The 21,836-nt window shown below is 36.1% G+C and overlaps 1 protein-coding gene across 1 annotated transcript in view; it reads right to left on the reverse strand.

Moving 5' to 3' along the window:
- The window catches only part of lrp1bb (low density lipoprotein receptor-related protein 1Bb), a 282,327-nt gene that overhangs the window by 31,940 nt on the left and 228,551 nt on the right, over positions 1-21,836 (reverse strand). Inside the window, exons 56-71 of the mRNA XM_055031925.1 lie at positions 20,421-20,604; positions 20,249-20,334; positions 17,700-17,822; positions 15,043-15,224; positions 14,433-14,632; positions 13,043-13,231; positions 12,752-12,900; positions 12,380-12,473; positions 12,091-12,207; positions 11,125-11,244; positions 9,512-9,631; positions 5,779-5,895; positions 4,249-4,355; positions 1,763-1,895; positions 562-668; positions 280-412 (exon numbers count right to left, since the gene is read on the reverse strand). Coding sequence (XP_054887900.1) covers positions 280-412; positions 562-668; positions 1,763-1,895; positions 4,249-4,355; positions 5,779-5,895; positions 9,512-9,631; positions 11,125-11,244; positions 12,091-12,207; positions 12,380-12,473; positions 12,752-12,900; positions 13,043-13,231; positions 14,433-14,632; positions 15,043-15,224; positions 17,700-17,822; positions 20,249-20,334; positions 20,421-20,604 — 2,161 coding nt within the window. The remainder of the gene's footprint in view (positions 1-279; positions 413-561; positions 669-1,762; positions 1,896-4,248; positions 4,356-5,778; positions 5,896-9,511; positions 9,632-11,124; positions 11,245-12,090; positions 12,208-12,379; positions 12,474-12,751; positions 12,901-13,042; positions 13,232-14,432; positions 14,633-15,042; positions 15,225-17,699; positions 17,823-20,248; positions 20,335-20,420; positions 20,605-21,836) is intronic.

Here is a 21,836-nt window from a genome sequence, read left to right on the forward strand (position 1 = left end):
TACAGGAAAAGTTATATATATGGCTTTTAGACCAAATGGGTGGGTATGTATATATCTGAGCCTTTGTTTCTAAACGTGGGCCTGTCTGAATTAAAAAAAGAATTGTATTTTTTGAAGTTCTCTATTAAATGATCATTTCATCCTGGAAAAAGTAAACATCAAATGCATTATTAAAAACAAAAGAAACATTCATGTCTATTATGAGTACACCTAACCTTCTAACTGGAACTGTATGATATAACATATTGCAGTATTATCTAAGTTTTTCCTTCTTTTTACCATGGTTACAGTTTTCTTCATCGCTGTGATCCATGCAGTCCAACACGTCATCACATCGCCAGCGTCGAGGGATGCAGTGAGCGCGATTCAGGCACAGAAATTCATCCTCTCTGCACTCCTTCACACAACCAATCTGTCCAAAGCAACAAAATACAAAATCCTCAAGCAGTAACCATGAAAAATAGACTCTTTACAAAGCAATTTGCTGAAGCACTGTTCACAATAAACACACATTGGTGTGTGATTTCTTTAATTCCTGGAAACGTGTGAAGCTGTACTGACCTCATCTGAGCCATCAAGGCAGTTGTCATGTCCATCACACCTCAGGCTGGCTGACACACATCCTCCACTGGCACACACATACTCATTTACAGAGCAAGATGGGCCCACTGGAAGAAAAAGGGCCAAGATATTATTGACTGAAGATGCAGCACTTTCATTTTCTTAACTATTACAAAGCTCAGACTAGCAGTGTCCTGTCAGAAAAACCAATCTTAAAAAGCGATGATTTCTCTTAAAAGTATTTCTTCAGTGATGACATGATTACAGCATTTGTTTTTGCTACAAACTGAACTGGATCTGCTTCTAAAACTGATTTGCACATTTCTGAAGGACCTCTGAGAACTTTTCTTAAGATGTATTTTGGTTTTTGGGTGTTGGTCTATTTGCCAATTCACCATACTTCTTAGACAGACAATGACAACTAATGTTTTAAAAGGAAATTTCAATAAGACTTACTTCTATTTGTCAAAATGGAATAATAATCAATGGAATTAGAGTATTATATAAAGTTCTCAGAAAAAAAGTATTTAATAAAATGACTAACACTAGCATTCTTATGATGATTTTTAAGATAGAGAAACTGTTACGCAATGATTAGATAAGTGATTCTGAAATGTGGACAGAAATTGGTGAAAGCTTAGAATAGAGCAGAGAAAAACTTAAAAATCCTTCAAATCAATTATCAAATAATAACCTATTGCCTAATATTGAGGGGCCCCCTTCACTTCCAATATATTTTCAAAATAGGCAAAGAAATACAGAGTTTGGGAGCTTTTTCTTTTTTTTGGATTATAAGGTGTGCTTCTGATACAGACATAAATAAAACCATTTTTGAATATGTGGAGGTGGGATGAACACTTCTAGTTAATTCATTATTCAATTCCTTTCACAGCAGTCTGCCAAAGATGGACTTATTCTGTTTGTTAATGTAGAGATTAATTCACTTATCACTAGTTATTATCTGATAATATATCAACCTAAATATCTGAACATTTTCTTAGATTTATTTTCTTATTTATGAGCTATGAGTAAAAATGCAAAATAACTTTTCATGAAACTTTTTTGACTGCCCAGAGAAAAAGGAAAAAAAAAAAATTTGGTTTTTATTCAGAAAACTTTTGATCTGAAAAATAACTCCCAGAACATGCAGCCATCCTTTGAGCAAAGATAAAAATCATTTGCTATTTTGGTGGGTTCACACCTGTTCCATGGCAGTTTTTTTCATCTTCCCCCATCTTGCAGTCTTCTTGACCGTCACACAACCACTTGAGTGAGATGCAGAGGTTGTTGTGACACCGAAACTGGTCATCTGCACAGCGTGCCTCACAGCCTCTCTGCGAACAAATTCAGAGAAAAAGAAAGTAAAAACACTAAAAATTATTTAGATGTATGATCATTTGTATTTCACACCAATTATTATACATTAGCTATATAATCACCAGTTACTTTTGTAAAAATAATTTGATGATCCACACATTTGGATTGAAATACTAAAAGCTGACACACAAGCAATAAAACATGTTCCTACACATCTTATATTAAGTAAAATAAAAGGAAGATATTAGTTAAGAATATGTAAATTAATGATGTTTGCACTAAATGTCACAGTAAGAAAGTCAAACGTTTACAGAGAATGACCACACTAAGATCCTGCAGGATGTCCTTGACTAAACTGACAAAGCAGTCATGGGTAACTATTGAGTGAGGTTTTTGACTAGGTATACAAGGGGGCAGTAGTGGTTACAACATCAACAGCAACATTCAGGATTGATCAAAAAGGAACTTGAAAAGTTCAAGGAACAGGACTCAAAGAGGAGGAAATCCCTGGGATTCTGTGCCCAGAAAAGCATAACCTTAGGAATAGCTAAGATAGTGCACAGAACATAAAGAACCCCAAGATAAAGTAGAACTGTGAAAGAGGAAAAGGTGTTTATAAAGCCTTTAAGTTGTTTGGTGATAAGATTTTCAACTTAAACACTGTTTTGAAGAAAAAGAGGAAGCAAAAGGGATTGTGAAATAAATTTAAAAGGATGGTATTATGTAGTTTTGTGTCATAAGTGTTGTTTCATAGCACAATCAAGTATCGGAGTTACCTTCAGTTGTTACATTTCTATATATATCAAACATAACAAAGAAATTTGACTTTACACTTCATTGCTTTGAAATTGGACCTGTGTCTCCTGAAGAAACTTTTACTCTTTCTCACATTCCATCTTCATAACAATGCTTCTCATTATGGCATTCACAAAAGTCCTTTGGTGTGTTGCAGTCCTTAGTTTGAGAAGCTCAGCAAACAGGTAGTTCAACCAGGTGTTTGCTAATTGCTGTTGCTACTTGTTTGGTGGAACTGTGAGTGGACGGCTTGGGAAGGGGGTTCCAGGAGGACAACAACAAGCTATATTCAAGTCTGCAGTTGCAAAAAGCTTTGTAGAAAGAAGCAGCACATTGTATGAGCGAGTTTTTGGGTACCCTGAATGGCTCCTACGAGAGATTTAAGGATTTCTCAAACATGCAGGAAAGAATCAAAGGAACACTCCAAGTACCTTTTGAATATGTGGAGTGTACAAACATGATACACCTCCTACTTTTTTTCTGTTAGGACTCGCTCCCAGTAGATGCACACACTCCTTTAAGATAATTTCACCCATTTATACACCCAAATTGGACAATTCCTTCTGGGTGTTTATTTTTGACCTTAATTTAATCGCTTACTAAAAGTATTTGCAAACATGAATTCAGAAAGAGAACACTTGGGATAAACTTCACAAAGGGTTAATTAGGGTTGAAGCACCTGCATGCAAATAGATTACATATAAAACAAATATTATGAAAGGTAAAGAGGGCAAAGTATTAAAAAGAATAATGAATTTTAACAACAAGCTTTTGTCCTTGTATTATACACCACAAAACAACATTATCTGTTATAGGCCTTTATTTCTTCATTTTTAATGCAAATGCTATTTTCCCATGCACTGCTAAAATTAATGCGCATGTAGGTTCATTTTGTCACATATCAGCATCAAATTACAAAAGAAGTTTTAAGCTTTAAAAAATAAAGATATCCAGGCATCGGAATGAACAAAGCAACTAGTCTTTGTTAGATCTACAGGCAAGACGGATTAGGATTACCAAAAGCAAATTATGCTCTACTGCACTGGAAGGTAAAATAAATTCATCACAGTAAAATATCCTGTACCGTTCTGTACTGTGACAAACATGATGAGGAGATTTATATCAGCAGAGTGAAATATAACTAAAACAGGAATATTTTTGGAGTAAAATTTAATTTTGTCTACAGTTGTGATGCTTAATTCAAACTTGAGCTACATGTCTGTACTGGCAAACTGAACAAGTAATCAGCTGCTTAGAAAAATACATTACCTACCTGCTATAATTTATGAGTGTTGGTGACCCAATTATGTCGTTTTGATCTCTTTCACGATATTACACTCTTAATATTACAACCTTTAATTTTAATCCAAGCTACCTATTGACCCACTAATTACACATCAGTTAACACTTAACAATTTAATGGGGTATGATGGACATTCTCTCTGTTCAGGATAATAAAAATCCATATGCCAGACAGCCCAAAATATAGGTGTCATAGCTCTGCTTGTGAAGTCATTTTATGTGGCAAATTTAATTCTTAAAAATAAACAAAAACAGTAAAACTCAGGAACTGACCTCATCTGAATTATCCAAGCAGTCATAATCTCCGTCACAACGGAATCGGGACGAAATGCACTCTCCATTTGCACAGGCAAAGTCTTTGTGGTTACAGGTGACAGGCTCTGTATAGGAAACAGAACACCCACAATTTATTAATTCACACATGTTCATACATTTTGTGCAAAAGCAATGATAAAAAACATATTACTGTCCTCATCCAACTTAACTTCAGATACATGTTGTTGGTTTACTGTAAGCTGCAAGCAGGCTACAATTTTAAAGTCGTGCAGAAAATCTCTGTCTTCTGTTTGGTTGACATTCTACCAGAGAAATCCTCTTCAATAAAAGAAAGAACCAGACAGAGCTCTGAGAGAAAATTATTATTAGGGGGTTGAGTAGAAAAGCAATGGCCAATTACATATTTATAATTATTGCAAATAACAGTATAACTTATTAAGGTAACATTTTAAGCTAAAATTGCTCATTGGTTTTCATAAAGTTTCAGTGTGGGTCTTACCATCTGCAAATAGATGTCCTTAAAAGGCGTGGGTCGAATTAAGTTATATTGACCAGCATATGCCTAGTAAAAGCTTTAGGTTTTATTCTTTAATGTAATTTTTTATTCAAAACTGGAAAAGGCTAAAAGACTTTAGAAAAAAAAAGTCTGCCAAATGCATAAGCATAAACATAAGAAAATCAAAATGTGCCCATTGATTGTGGCTGTCATAAGAGGCCTCTTATAAGAGGCTCTCATAAGAAGAGTAAGAATTTCTCACTGAAACCAAGAATCTTGTATCCGCTATTTAGGGGTAGTCTCTCCCTACGGACAATATTAGAGTGGTGCTAAACAGCTGGATTAGATTCATTGTCTGGGCCCTCCCTTGTTATCATGGGCTGTTAGCTAACCATGGGCATGTATTATGAGTTGTGCTGTAAGACAGACTCCCAGCAGGCATTGCAGCAAAATCTGATTTGCAGCCCCTCTATTGTCTGCTGGTCCAGCTGCTTTATGTCTTTTTTTTCCATCCAACTCTTGACTGGCCTTTATTTGCATTTTAAGTGACATTAATAGGTTTGGAGGCTCGAGCATCTAATAAATCATGCAAAATGTGCACACACTGCAAAAAAGCACAGAGAGTCTATGCATGAGCTCTTACAACACACAGGCAAATGATTCCCCCCACGCAAATACAAAGAGTTGAGTACACAACAGGATGTGAGATTTAACAAGGTGGGTTAGAAGTGACATTTCATGTGTAGATAAAGTAGCCCAAGAGTCTGAGCTTAACTTTGTTCCCAGAAAAGAAGCACAGATATTAAGAAAAGAGGGAGTTGAGTCTTTGGATTGATAAAGAAGAACCACCTTGAATGCACAAAACTGCATATATTATTTCTGAGAATGGGACAAGGCGTTGTTATGGTTGGTGGGAAAAGCAGTCAGGTATCCTCAAGCGTCAAATTCTTCACGGTGCGTGCGAAGCATCAATAGTGTGTACAAGCAAATAAACAGAGCTAAGAGCACGTGAAGTTGTCAGGTATACTCACTGCAGTTCTCCTCATCTGAGCCGTCTCCGCAGTCGTTCTGGCTGTCACACCTCCAGTGGTCTGGGATGCAGTTGTTATTCTCACAGCGGAATTCATGAGGTCCACAGGTCTTTTCATCTTTTTCATCAGGAGCAAGAAATAGAAAAAAATGCATACAGATGAAAATGGCTTCAAAGAGCATGAATATTAATACAGCACTGGCTATCATATTTTTAAAGTGTAATCATCGTTTCCTCAGGGTTTCCCTGAGCAAGTCTGACTGTGAGCTCAAAACACAGTATGCATTCAAAAAGCTAATACACCATAAGATGAAAAACCTGACTCTGCTGCCAGGTCTGCTCAGCCAATCGGTGACAAAAAGTTGGCAAAATTGAACATTTCTAAGTATGACTTGTGCTTCCTTTTAAGCCACATTCAAGCTGTGATTCTGCTCCTGTCAACATTATCGCAGACAAGTTGTGACAGTGATCGAGAAGTAAAATGGGAAATACTCTACCATACTGTTTGGCTTTCTTTTTTTGATTAGTTGCTGTACTGAAAATCTATAGTTCTTGAGCATTCCATGCTGTTTTGTTTTACTGTTCTAATTTAGACTCTACATTATGATCTCACAAGATGTACATTTGATAATGCGACAGTTATGAAAGAGAAAAAACAACTTTTGATCAATTACCATGAGCAATAAACTCAAGACATTAACAGAATGGGTTGACTCAGTCAAATCTGAGGTATCAATTAATCTTTCAGAATATCTACGTAGTAAAATAATATTCTGAAGGCGTAACTTTCAGGGACAATGATCATAATCATAATATCTAGCCATGGATTAAGTCAGTATGTTTGTGTTTTGAGTCAAATATATGTTCTTACTAAGTTGAAAAAAGTAAGATATAAGCAGAGTGTTTCCATCAGTCATTTTGCTCTGCTTCAGTACATAGATAATTCAATGGAAGCTAAAGTGAATTCTACAACAACCAGACTAATGTTTATTTAAAATTCCACCAGATTTCTTCAAAATGTTGTTTTTTTTTTAAATATAATTATCCTGACTTAATATATAAAAGTATTCTTTCAACAGACACCATGCAGGAATAACAGCCCAGTGACGTTATCAGCTTGGGAAGAGACGTGGATGGCAGATTCCACCTGAATCTCTTTCTTACATGACAGCAGGCAAAGAAACAGGAAGGAGCAAGAGGCATCAATTCATTAGGGAGCAGCTTGGTTGAATTAAGCATTTAAATGTATAAGGGAGAATAATTTGGAAATTTGAGTCTTTTGGGTCAGAGCTCATTAAAAAAGTGACAAAAACAACTTTCTCTGGCTATTAGACGTACTTTAAGTGTAGAAAAAATAGGCATAAATGAAGATATGTCATTTGCTAACAGTTTGCTCAAACAATCAGAGGAGCAAAAACCATCTGTGATAAATGTAAAGTGGTTCATTTTATTTTTACTTATTTAGCTTTGCTAGAGGATCTTCAAAGGTTATCACTCCTAGAAGCAAAAGTAAAAAGAACAATGCTACATGAAACAGACTGAGATTACAAAGAAATCCTGGGCATCAAAGCATGAGGCCCACAGTAAATGGAGTTTAGTCAAAGCCGGACCCAGTCCTTGTCTTTGTGCTCTGAAATAGTTGCAACAGTCACAGTAAAACATACCCGCATCCACTCACATAACAAAAACAAACTAAATGGACATAATTCCTATGTTACAATTGTGCTGAGAAAGGAGACAAACATCCTGAAAGCAACTGAAGTATTCCGAGATGTGGTGTAATTTAAGGGAAATATGAAGAAGTGAGGGTTATTTAATGCCTGGATCTCAGTGAAAGAGGTGGAAATAAGAATCTGGTATCAGGAATCCAGCCTGATATCCCTTACAGTGAACCATATCGACTACTGTCACTTTACCTTCTCACTGCTGAAAATAAAATTGACCAAAAAGTAAATCTCCATTTTCCCCACAATCAGTTGATGCATGTATCAACTAGAAAAACAAAATCACTTAATCAAAAACAAAACAAAACAACAACAAAAACCCCCCAGAAAACTATATAACTACTGCAGCATGAAGATTTAAAGTTTTTTTTAAAATAATATTTTAAATCTGTTCAGTTTATTATCATTTGCATATAAACATATAAGCATTTCAGAATACTCACAAATTTATGATATGCTTAGTTTAAGATTAATTCTGTTTTAGTCAAATATTTTGGTGCTCCCTTGCATGGATCTTGCACCCCACTCTCCCTTTCCTCTCACTTATTCCTCTCACTTGACTTGGTATCAAAACATAATAGAACAAAAACTAATTCAATTTTAACAGTAAAGGCAAAAAAACAATAAATTAGTCTTGGTTGTGCTGGTTGTTGCATCACAGGCCATTGTTCAGATCTGGTAAGAACAGCCATTCTGGGAATGATCAAATCAAGCAGTGCCATCACACCTAGGCAGAACTAAATAAATGTGAGAAAGCACAAACATCAAAATAAGAACTGTGATTTCAGACCGCATAGTAACCTGATGATATGACAATAGCAATATGAAAATCCTTGCCTTACTATTTCATAAACAGCTTATTAAAAAATCGGATAATCCTGTTGGCTCATTTAAAACAACCAGATATGTGAGGGAATAATTTAAGTTTTTTTTTTCTCCTGCTGACAGTTTTAATGAATTCCTTGTTGAAATCCTCATAAATGAAGAAACAATGTTCTATTGGGACTGATCAGGAAATGATATGGGTTTCTCTGCTGTGAAAGCTTTGTTATTGTTTTTGGAGCTGACTGCACCTCCTGTGGTCACTGTTTATCAAAATCTCCCATGGCGATCGGATTTTTCTTGTTTTGTCCTCAATTATGTGCACAGTAAAAGTTGCACAGAAACTGGTCTTGAAGGCAAGTTTTATTGTGCATTAAAATTTTTGATTTTTTTCCATGAAAACTGTAATGGTCAGGATCCTTTAAACTTCCTTCATTCCGCTTCAGTTCCCTTTAACACGTTGTATAATTTATCCTACTTTGAGCGGTGCAGCTCAAGTAATTTCTCAAAAATGCAGCACAGGGGAGGCTGAACTAACGCTTAAATATTACAAACACTGTGCTTGGTGTTGTTGACAACGTAGTCATTTAACTACATTGCTCTGCATGTGGGAAAAGTAACTCAACCTGAATTTTGAAGCTTTATGTATCAAACTGAACTCAATAAAATCAGAGCAGTTTTTAATTTGCATAATAGTAAATTATTATGAAGTTACAAATTTCAACTGAATTTTAAGTCTGATGAAAGCCTTTCAATCTACAAAAAAAAATATCAGGAGTTTTAGAAAACATATTTTCACTAATATTTTAATCCCTTTGTTGGTTCGATGAACCAAAAAAGTTACATTTCTGTTCTTGCTACAGGGATGCTGCTCTTTTTTATATGATGTAACAAACTCTCACTGCAGGTTAAAGAAAGTTTAAACTCAGCTCACATTCATTCAAGCTACCAAAACATTGTGTGATTTTTATAATTGAGAGATTATACTACTGTTTCTTTAGTAACTACACAGTTATATCGAAACTGTTCATTTGACAATGCTGGCAGCTGAGAGTCAGACCAGAAGAACAAATAACATGACTGAATCACTCTGAGTCAGACCAGAATAAATTCAAGGGTAAAATTAATCACAATCTAAGCAGATTCATACAAGTGTTCTTTCTGGGAAACTAATGTAACATAACTCACCACAGTTAGCCTCATCTGAACCGTCGGCACAGTCGGGGTCCTCATCACAAACCCAAAGCTTGGAGATGCAGTGCATTGATGCCTTACACTGAAACTGGTCAGGGGAGCAGGTGCTTTCAGCTTTATTCAGAAAGAAAGGTGTATGGAAGAGAAGAGCAACATCTTTCATCATTCAGGATGATTTTTTTTTTCTCTGAAGAAAGACCAGAGTCATCATGGTATTCTACCATGATGTAAAACACAGTGAGGAAGCAAATTATGCCTCACGAACATCTACCTTGCCCTCATTTTTTATGCTATATTTCAACAAGGTAGGAGCAGGTTGTTTTTTTTATATAACGTGACATTGTTTCAAATAGCATTTTAATTTCAATGGCGCAGTGTTCATTACAAAAGTGCATTCAAAAACACATCCAATCATGCTGGTAGTTTAAGCAGGGCTGAAGTAATTAGCTTCACTTTAATTAAAGTCTTTTTTTCTCCTCCTGACTTTCTCGCAATCTCCTTCCCTCACTCTCACCCCTTCTGTAATCATCGGAAAGACTAACGCATCCGGCGAAAAGTCTTGAATAGGGTGTGATATTCTGATGAGTTACATCACCGCAGACAAAATCTGCTCTTATCCTCTATGCGATTCAATTTCTAATCCCTTTTCACAAGAACAGGCCATAACACAAGTTGTCTCCAGAATGCCTAATGAGTTCTACGTAATCCTAATGGTGTGTTGAATGCAGTTCAAGTACAGGCATGAAATAAAGGTTTAAAAAAATGCTAAATTAGGATGTTTTTTATGATCTGTACCAATTAAAAAAAAAAAAAATATATATATATATATATATATATATATATATATATATATATATATATATATATATATATATATATATATATATATATATATATATATATATATATATATATATATATATATATATATATATATATATATATATAAGTGGCAGGCATAGTGTACAGAAACATCTGTGCAGAATATGGACTGGAAACCCCAAGATCAAAGTGGGAAACACCCCCAAAGGTGGTGGAGAACGCCAGAGCTAAGATCCTGTGGGACTTCCAGATCCAGACAGACAAAATGGTAATGGCGAACCAACCAGACATTGTCGTAGTGGATAAACATCAGAGGAAAGCTGTTGTGGTAGATGTAGCAATACCAAGTGATTGCAACATCAGGAAAAAGGAGCACGAGAAACTGGAGAAATACCAGGGCCTCAGGGAAGAACTGGAGAGGGCCTGGAAGGTGAAGACCACAGTGGTGCCTGTGGTCATCGGGGCCCTCGGGGCAGTAACCCCCAAACTGGAGCAGTGGCTACAACAGATCCCAGGAACAACATCAGACATCTCAGTCCAGAAATGTGCAGTCCTTGGCACAGCCAAGATACTGCGCAGAACCCTCAAGCTCCCAGGCCTCTGGTAGAGGACCCGAGCTCAGAGGATAAGAACCACCCGAGGTGGGTGAGAAGGGAATTTTTATATATATATATATATTTATTTATTTTATAATATTTTACTTGCACAAACATATCCAATTCTTCCTATTCCAATGCATTATTAATAGCTTCTTCAGACAATAAAAAGTAATGTTGCAAACTCACGGCAGTCTGTCTCATCCTCTCCGTCACCACAGTCGTCCTGACCGTTGCAACGCTGGTTCAGAGGGATACATTTCTGTTTTCTGGTGCACTTGAACTGGCCTGTCAGGCAGATATATGTCTCTAGGAAAAAAAACGGGGAGAGGGAAACAACATCAAACAAAACGAAAAAAAAAAAACACCATGACCACATTTATGCACCACACTGAATAATCAATGTAAGAAAAGTACAACAGAAATATTTTTAAAAAGCTCTGAATATGCTTCTATGGGAATAAGATTAGGAGAAAAATAAGAAAATGAGTGGAATATGATTAATGTTTTGTTTTCATAATTTCTGCTATTGCACAGCACTGATGATCTGGAGAACAGTTGGTGCATCTTGTAGGAGTGGTCTACATATTATTTCAAATCGTTCATCAACTGAGGTCGTTTATTCTGGGCCTCTTCATTTCCACCAACAAGGCATCTTGTTATTTTCCCCATTTGCCCATTATATTTACCCATGGTGAGTCTGGGGCAATGCTGGTACTCTGCTAAATTCGTGACCAAGTATTTTTTTTTTTCAATAAACCTCTTACTATTTGCTCTTCAGTCAGTATACCTTTCATCGTGCAGCTTTGGATTTGTCATTAAGCCTCTTTAATGCCCTTCAGAGTCTAACTTCTAATATGACACTCATAGAAAAAAACACAAAATGAAGAAATGCATGTTTACTTTCAATCCTGCTCACTTTTGTTACCAGTTAGTCTCTTAACTTGGAACATATATTATTTGTAAAAATAAGAAGTTTGTTTCAATAAGTATAAATCTTTAGGTTACAATTCTATAATCAGTTAGTTAGTTGATTTTATAATAAATCACATCAAGTCCCAATAAAACACACTGATGTTTGTGCTTTCACACATGAAAAAGTGAAAAACATAAATATTTTTTCAGGTACTCCAGCAGAGTAAACTATCCACTTACCACAGTTAGCCTCATCCGTGTTGTCACCGCAGTCATTCTCTCCATCACAGATGAAGGGAGGAAGAGCACAAAGGCCTGTACCACACTGAAAACGCCCAGGCTGACATTTGAATTCCGCTGTTTAAAATCAACCAGTGTGCAATTAGAAATAAAAATGGCACATATATTAAAAAAGAGGTCAAAACTCTGTCTGTAACAGGTGAACAAAACAATAAAATACAGAGAAAAAAAACATGTTTTTGCACCAGAATTGATGTTTTTTTGGTTATAACTACAACATTCCACTTACGGCAATCAGGGGGTTCGTCTGAGCCATCCCCACAGTCATCCACCGTGTCACACTTCCACCAGAAAGGGATGCACTCATCTGTCCCACAGCGAAACTGTTGGAATAAAAGAGACAAAAAAGAAGGGGAGTGGGTGAACACAATTTGAAGTCAACATGCATTCTCGACTGCCTGGTTAGACTTCTACGTTCTTCAAAGCCAGAGTTAAAATCAATACCCAAACATTTCCTTCACCCTTCATGTCAGAAAAGAAGAACCCATGAAAGTAAAGCAATTTGCCTCCAGGTGGAACAGTGCTGATCAGAACAGAGGAGCAAACAACATGATCACAGCAGGTGTAGACATGGTGGGGAAGGAGGAAGAAAGGAGCTGACCTGACTGGAGGTGCAGTTGGAAAGGCAGGTTTTGTTGTCAGCAGCAAGGTAAAAGTTTGTGGGACAGGCACATTTGTGTTCCCCACCAGGGGAGAGAAGACATAAATGGCTGCATCCACCATTTGCAATCTGGCACTGGTGCTTGGGCACTGAATGGCAAAATATAAATACAAAACAGAGCTCAAACGGTCTGACATCAGGCATGTCTTTCTTCCAGCTGGAAATAAAACAACTAAGGAACAAAACTGTTAGCTGGATGGAACAAACATGAGAATTTGATGCACTACTTACCTTCAGGCTGCCGTAGTGAGTGGTAGACCTTGATTGATTTGATGGCTTGCCAGGAGTTGAGGAGCTCTATCGCTTGAGTGCCTGAAGTCTTGTGAGCTCGTCGGAGTGATTTGGACTTCCCATCAGTCCAATACACAAAGTCCTCAAACAAAGTCAGCGCCATTACTCCTTGGATGTGGTCATAGGACACTAAAAAAAAAAAACAAAGTCATATATTAAGTTTTGTGTCTGAACAGAATATCATCCAAAATCAATTGGAGATTAAAACACTTCAACAGATTTAATAATAGATCTGTCATGATTTTCAAAATAGAGTTTTTAGATAGTTAAATAATATTTTTTGATATTTTAAATGATAATAAAATACAGTGCCTCTCACATTTCAGAATATGACAACCACAATATTGATCTTTTTTATGTGAAAGATCAACGCAAAATACTGAAGAGGAAATTTGACATGGTTTCCAAAATTTTCTAGAACTACTTCTGCATTGGAGTTTCCCTTTTCGAGTAAGTAAATTTTACAAATGTTTCTCTTCAAATCAGTTCATAGTAAGAAATGGATGGAAAGTATCTTCAGATATCAACTTTTAAATCTTGTCAAAGGTTGTCAATTGGATTCAAGTCTAAATTTTGACTAGGCCATGGTAATTCAATGATTATTATTTGATCTATACCAACAATCTCAACTCAATTTCTTAAGAGCTATAATCTCGCTACTTTTAGATGCAGTCATCCTCCAACACACCTGACTCAGATTATTTTAAAATGACCTCTTCACCATGTCATGGAGTTCTGCAGAGGCCTAGTAACAAGCATTTGATTTAGGTGTGTTAGAGAAAGGATGCATACGTAAAAATGCCACAATAGATGTTCAGGACTGGAATTTTTTTAGTTTCCTGATCTAAACCATCCCATTGTTCCTCAAGCTGTAAAGAACATCTTTTGGCTGTTTGTGTGATTAAACCAGCTCTTCCTAAGCCTGTCCATTTAGGAAAATGGGCATTTCTTGTTTTCTTGCAGTCGTGTCAACCACTTTTTAGATATTTTCTCATTTTCTGACAAGTTGATGGTAAGCTGTAAGAATGTCCAAACTTAACCCATTTGCAATATTTATCCCTGGCCTAAATATTGTGTTGATTAAAATTATGCATGTTTTTACTGTCAGTTCATAGTTTTGAATTGGTCTATCATAATAATTCAGAAGAAAATACATTAAAGTTTGTAGTTGCAACATGACAAAATGTAAAAAAACAAAATACTTCATATGAATCACCATCACTGCCATACTCAATGGCGAAACACCAAGGTGATCTCCTTTTAATTTGTCTAGACTTAATTTTAAAATTTAAAATATGCAACTTATGTTATCGCACATTTTTTTTCTTACCTTTGCGTCTCTGGGTGCCGTCCATGTTGGCAAACAGGATGTGGTTGTCGTCTGCCCAGTACAGTCTCTTGTTGGTATAATCAATAGTGAGAGCAGTGGGGCTATAGATCTCTGTGTCAATGATAATCATTTGCCCGCGGCCGTCCATGCCTATACGTCCAATCTGAGAGGGCTCACAGCAGTCTACCCAGAACACATACCTAGTCACAAATATTGCAGAATTGAGAAAAGCTGCATGTCACTGTAGGCAACATTAAAATGGAATAATGTTCAAAATAACAAGGAGACACAACATACAGGTCAGATAAATCAGTGTAGGTAAAAATTAACAATGTGAATAGTAAAAAGAAAACAAAAATACTGAAAATAATAACAAGAGCCTGAAGTTTACTGACTCTAACATAACACTACATGTTAAATTCTCATTTCTACAGATTATGTGTGTAAGCACCAACTAAATAAATATACAAAAATAAAAACTATAATTTATTTTTTTTAAATGTATTCATTTGAAAAAACTTGCTGTAAGAACCGTTCAAACATCAGTCATTTTTAAGAATTAAATTTCATTTGTAAGCTATTGTAAACTCTTTAGTTTTAATATTCTCACCCCGTCTGGGGATCCAGAGCAAGATCTGTGGGGTTCTTGAGACCAGAACTAATCAAGATGGTCGGGTAGAGGCCATTCGCTTTTGACACTTCTAGTGTTTTCTTCTCTGCATCACACCAGTACAGATTTTTTCCAATCCAATCCACTGCTAAAGCACTGGGCACCGCTGTCCTGTGGACAATCTGTTAAAACAGAAATCAAAAGGTTTGGTAAAAGTAGTTTGAAACACTAAAAAACGTTTAACTGATAAGCTATGTTCAGCAAAATACTTTTTTTCTACTGCATTTTTGGCTCTTAACTTTTCAAACTGCATGGTTCTGAGAGGCTGTCTTGTGCCGCCATAGTAAATGCTAAACACGAGTCTTGTGCATGACAAAAGGTTGTTGAGAATACTGCAGGGTGATGTAATGACCTAAGGCTGCAAACCAAAAGCCTCAGCTTTATTTTAATGTGCATTTGCATTCAGAACACTGTCAGAGATAAAAGCCTGCTTCTACCGCTAGTTTGTGAAGAAAAGGTCAGCCCTTCAGATATATTTACAGAGAAATGTGTTATGAAGCACGCGGGATGTAGAAGTAGTGGTCACCCCATATACAGAGGCTATTAGTCTCAATGCAGCAGTCTGGGGTTTGATTCCCAACCTTGAGACCTTTGCTGTATGTCGTGCCCCCTCTCTATTTTCTAACTAGTTTACTGCAAATAAAGGCTACCAGTACCACTAAAACCATTTTAAAAATGTGAAGTACAATAGAAATTTGTTCAGGATTAGGATAGTTTTTGTTGAAAATGCTATTTTCACAAAGCAGAAGGAGTTCACCTACAGTCATTACTTGATTAGTCTCCTGGGGAGCAGAAGGGAACAGTTTAATGAGGTCGAGCAGCAATGAGTGATGACTTTAAAATTAGACTCGAAAATCAAAAGTCTTCCCTGCTGCAGTGAAAACAACAGGTTTTGAACACATGAAAGATTTTTTCAGTAAAAGAAAAAGTGGTGGTGGTCAGAGGGTTCGGGTAACAGGAACGGTATGGTAACAGGAACGGTCCTATCAGTCTGCCCCAGGGCAGCTTTGGCAATGTGGCTTACCACCACTGGGGTGTGAATAAGTGCACGAATCGGCAAAAGACTAAATGTAGTCTAAAGTGCAGTTGGGTCCTTTGGCTACATAAACACATTATTCCTCAAAATTAATGTGTTAAATTCCCAGCCCTATATTTTACTTAAAGTCCTTCTACTTGTAGTAATCTAGGTTAACACTTTCTATTGTTCAGAATAATGCTCCACAAAAAACATTGGAAAATGTCCACATTTGAATATGGCTTTTCAAAAAATAAATATAACAAAAAAAGAACGTTGAATGATCTGCATGTAAAATGTGGAGCCGGTAAGACACTCCATTTTTTTCAAACCGTTTCAACAAAAAGATAGTAAGACCTTCAGAATACCTGCTTATGAGCTCATCACAATGTCAAAAAACAAAATGACAACAAAAAAGAAGGGTATTTGCATTTGCAGGGGTTCGTGAGATCCTTTGGCATATCTTGGGCTCTCCAGGAAGCATAAAGCATGAGCGTTGAAGACATTGTTTTTAGCATGCACCAACCTTCTTTAGCAAGGTCATGTTAGTTAATCATTGTGGCAGCATATCAAGGTCCTGTGTGGAGCATGAAGAAGTGTGGTGGCAGTTAAAAATGAGCATATTTATAAACTAATTTACTCCATGGAAATAAATGCCACGAAAAAGAACTGCATGTCAGCAAAAAATTTTATTTACCTTTAGAAACACAACTCTGCAGCAATGATTATTTAAAAATGAAAATCACGAATGGACACAGGTGACTTTTATGTAACTAAATGGAATAAAACTAAATTGTATGGCTGAAATAATGCGCTGAAGTCCAAATGAAAAATAAAAAGGAAAATGTCCACTAACAATTGTTCTAATTAAATACCACTATAATCTTCTTTGCAAATAAAACTAATACATATTTTCTGTTTTCATGCTTTTCCTCATATAGCAAACTTGTGCGAGTGGCTGTCCATGACAGTGACTCTTTGATTAACCCGTTGTCATTAGCTCATGGATCTGTGTTTCAGACAGTTTGCTAAGAGGTGTCAGTGGCTCAGGCTGAAATCTGGATGTAAGAGAGCTAAATAAGCCTATTGCTCAGCGCACAAAAGCTTTCTGGGGACCCAGAAAGTGTTATCCTAATGTCCCATCAGCTCTTCTATCTGGGTTTCGATCCTCCGACCTTACTCAACCTGGTGACAACACCTGAGAGCGCATTTGTAACACGATGCTTGCCACATTCATCTGACAGCCATTAGTTATCTTCGCAAGCACTCTATCTGAGCTATTAAGCAAGCAAGAAGCTCTTTCCTGAAGCAATAAAAAAAAATCTATGATGTCGAAAGTGCAAAATATAAAAGACACCTATCTGTAGCTGAGCGGCGATAATGAGCTACTTCAACCACATGTTCAAAAGCAGAAAATGTTTTTAAATGGCAAAATATGATAATTAGACAGAGCAAAAACAGAGCTGAGATAGGTGAGTAAAAATTTAAGTGGGAGTAAGAACAGGAAACACAACGATTCATCGCCAAAGTGAAACAAGCAACTTATGATAGTCAGTCACAGCAGCAATATCTCATCAGTTACCTTAAGGTCGCTCCCATTTAGGCGCATTCTGTTGATCTTTCGACCACTCGGCCTGGTTGAATCCACCCAGTAGATGAATTCCTTTTTGTAGTCAAAATCTAGGTGGATGATGTTGTAGAGCCCCTAGGAAATAGAAAACACACATTGCATGTTAAAGCATATTAATATTTATCTAAATGAAAATGGGTCAAGCAAAGTTCCCTGTGGGGGGGTGAAAGCGTTAACTGCCACCACAAATACACATCTGGTAATTAAACAGAAACACGTTCATTTTCATCTGCTCAACCAAGAGGTGATTTCAATTTGCATTGCTAAAAAAAAAAAAAAAAAAAAACTGACTCATGTTCTTTTTATATGTGATATGTTTTGTGCAGCACATGCAATATTGATTTTGGTGGATATCCCATAGCTCTCAAGGCTCTCAGTAATACAAGCAATTTTGAAATTGACTGGAGAGCAAGCTGTAGTCCGATCAAAGGAGCAGAGTGAGGTAGCTTTCTTCAATGTTTAGCTCATCGGAGCCTGCTGTCAATCAGACGGTGCCACACACCAAACAAGTGCCCCACCCTGCTGTCTCACACTGTAGGAGCCTTGAACACATGTCAGACAATCTGACAGGTGCAATGAAATGTCTTCATCAGATCATCAACACTTTCATAGACAGGTCGCAAAGGGTCCTCCGGGAACATTTCTGTACTCCACATCTCTGTTACAGAGATGAAATCCACCTTTCTCTTGTACTTCTAAAATTGAACAGTATATTTTATTAACCTACCTGGAGGACAGCATGAAGATGGATTGAGACCCTTTAACTGAGTTTTGATATAAAAAGAAAACAAGAAAAACTAAACATTTTTTCCCTATTTTTATCACATTAAAATGATTCTGTAGGTCAGATAATTTGCTTAAACACCTTCACAATTCATCACCTAACAACCAAAACCTTCAAGTGAAAGTGTAATTACAGTTGTAACCTGCTGGCCTATGCCTGCTGTAGAAATACATCCTCAAGATTTTTCTTAGCCAGGCTGTTAGTTTAGTTGGACAGCCATGTTTTAGTAGGTTTGAGGTTTAAAATTTTCTGAACACAGATTGAACTGAGCACTATGAGACGTCCAAAGCTCAGTTTATTATTTTAAAACTGAACCCTTCTTTGAACCTATACAACGATATCTATCTAGTGTTTTAAGATCAGCTATATTTATAGTGACAGAAAAACACACACAGTTGTCTTAAAGACATTCCAATTAGTATTAAAATTCTTTTGGTATTTTCATTGCTCTTATCAGCTTATTTTTGTGACTCTTGTTATTAAGAAAGGATGGCTGGCTGGCTGGCTGGCTATATATACATATATATATATATATATATATATATATATATATATATATATATATATATATATATATATATATATATACCAGAGAAGTAAGATGAATAATTTCTCTGATTTAAAAAAATAAATTGTAATGATTTACACTTATCAGAGGTCAAGGTTCTGAGTTACGAGGCTAATTTGATTGTGAGAGAAGAATGTAAGATACTTTTGAGGTGAGTTATGGCAAATTGCATCCTGCCTTTTGTGATAATCAACAGTTAGATTCAAGTATAGCCCAGAGCAACAGTGAGACCTGAAAATGATTGAAACATCACTTCCAATGGTTTCTCGATTAAGAGAAACATCTGACTTCATTCTAAGTCTTTGTACATGCTTAAGTTGACTAATGAATATGTATTACATATTATACAATGCTTAATGAATATAATATATATACATTAGTCAACTTAAGCATGTACAAAGCCTTAAAAAAGTCAGATGTCAGTACAGTCAAACAACTTCACACAAAGAATGCCCAATGATTCTCAAATGGTAAAGATTATTTCCTTTCTTAATAGACAAAAGTCCAAACTCTTTCCCTCTTTCAGTGAAAGAGTATGCCTATGCAACTTTAGATGAATTTATGTAGAGAATTTTTTACATAATTTTAACAGGGGAGGCCAGTAAGTATTAACAATTGAATGTCAGGTATGTTAACCAGTGTGAATCTCCTACAACCTACTGCCATTAAAAAAAATAAAAAATCCAAAAGGACTTAACATGTCACATTGTCATCTGCGATGACAAAAACTGTCTGTGCAACAAATTATTGTGCAGATGTTGCACATGTCAGACAATGTTGTGACCAAAGTCTGCAGAAGTATTGCCGGTCTTGGAGCAGAGGCTGTATCTGACAGATGGGAGCTGAATTATTTAGTAGTCAAATCTGTTTCCATTTTATAGCTTCAACAGGTCTCTCTGTACTTCTATGAGGTGTTAACAATCATCAGATATGTTAGTATCTGGCAAATAGTTTTCCTCTTCAGAAGTTGTAACCATTAAAGCAACAGGTGTAATTTATTGTATGTATAAAATTTGTATCTACGATGTTAAAAGTAAAGCTTAAAATATGCAAAAGCTAAAGGTCACTAAAATGTTCAATACTGAATGAATACGAATATTTTTCACAATTATTCTGTCTAAGACAGTCTTTTGAATAGGTTGAGATTACCTGTTTTAAGATGGTGTAATTTGAACCATCCACACTCAGTTTGCGGATCTCATGGTGGTCTGCCATGATGAGAAAAGGCTCCTCAGCTGAAATACAGAATGCATGGCATTAAAGGACTTGTACTGTTATGTGAGGAAATGCTTCAAATTCAGAAAGCAACCATCAAGCTGACCTGATATAGCCTTGCATGTGTTTGGGTTGCGATCCACAGGCTCATAACCATCCACACAGAGGCACCTGTAGGACCCATAGGTGTTGATGCAGCGCTGGCTACAAGGGAGGGTAGTGGAGCATTCATCAACATCCACACAAGTCTTCCCATCATCTTTCAGGTGGAAACCAGGCCAGCATTTACACTAATTAAAAAAACATGAAAAACATAAAAAAATAATTGCTTGGAGCTATTAAAAAATCTAATGAAAACATATAAGATTGTAATGAAACTAAAAATAAGAATAACTTAAAACTATCAGCATTTTAAGTTTTAACTTATTTCTCTATAACCTTCATGTGAAGAGAAAATAACTCTTCTATCATTTTCTGCTTTGCTATTAACAGTAATGTCTACAAATTTAGTGGCCATTTGAAACTCCTTCCTCAAGAAGTAAATAATGTAAGGTTGTCTCACCAGAGTTTTTTTCCCTATTTTATTCTTTATTGGCTTTCCCGTTTTTTATTTAAGGTTTACTTAGAAGACAACATTCTACCCTGAAACACATTTACTCTAAAACCATCCGATGAGAACAGCAAAGATGCTACAAAAATTTAAGTGATAAAATCACAAAGAAGCTTGTAGTCTTAGAAAGCAAGCTAAGCTCGAAGAAGAATATATATTTTTTTATTTTGAAAACAGAAACATCTTAACACCAAATCTCATTGAGTATTTGCTTCAACATTCTTGGGAAAGAGACTTTCAATTAGGCAAACAGGTACTTACAACAAGAGGGAACTTTAAAGGGACATTTTTGTTTTTTGTACCCCTCAGGGGAAAAAAACCCCAACAAAACATGATAAACCATGACGTAAAGTCAACATTAAATCTGTTATGTACCAAAATATGTCTATTTCCCAACCATCCTGTTCCAGTAAATAATATTGAAAGAAAAAGTTATAATTATTTGCAAAACCATAAATGTGATAAACATGTCATAGTTCTGATGCAATCAAATTTCACATCCACTTAAACTTTAAGTTGACTAATACGTTCCTCCAAAGAACGTATTGATGTACAACAGACATTTTATCAAGACGCTGTTCTCTTAAGTCACTTTAGAGAAAGAAAATGCCACTCAAATAGTTTCTTTAAATGCTTTGAAGGGAACAAAAGTGGTGGATCTATTAAACTATGACTCCCTATAATGTTATTAGACTGATTATATGTTTTATATGGTTTCTAATTGGAAAATCATTTATCAATCAATTTTTAACACTTAGGGGTATATCTGAAGATTACTTCTCGGTTTCTAACACACTCAGTTATTATGCAATAAATAGACAGAGGGCTGGAAATCTCTGGATCGGTCCTAAAATTTCTCCATGTGTGTCTGCCGGGTGGCCTGAGGCATAAATTAATTTTGCAACTGCTTCA

The sequence above is a fragment of the Poeciliopsis prolifica genome, unplaced genomic scaffold (assembly GCF_027474105.1).
Source record: "Poeciliopsis prolifica strain line A6 unplaced genomic scaffold, Auburn_PproV2 SCAFFOLD007, whole genome shotgun sequence".
In the NCBI taxonomy this organism is placed as follows: domain Eukaryota; kingdom Metazoa; phylum Chordata; class Actinopteri; order Cyprinodontiformes; family Poeciliidae; genus Poeciliopsis; species Poeciliopsis prolifica.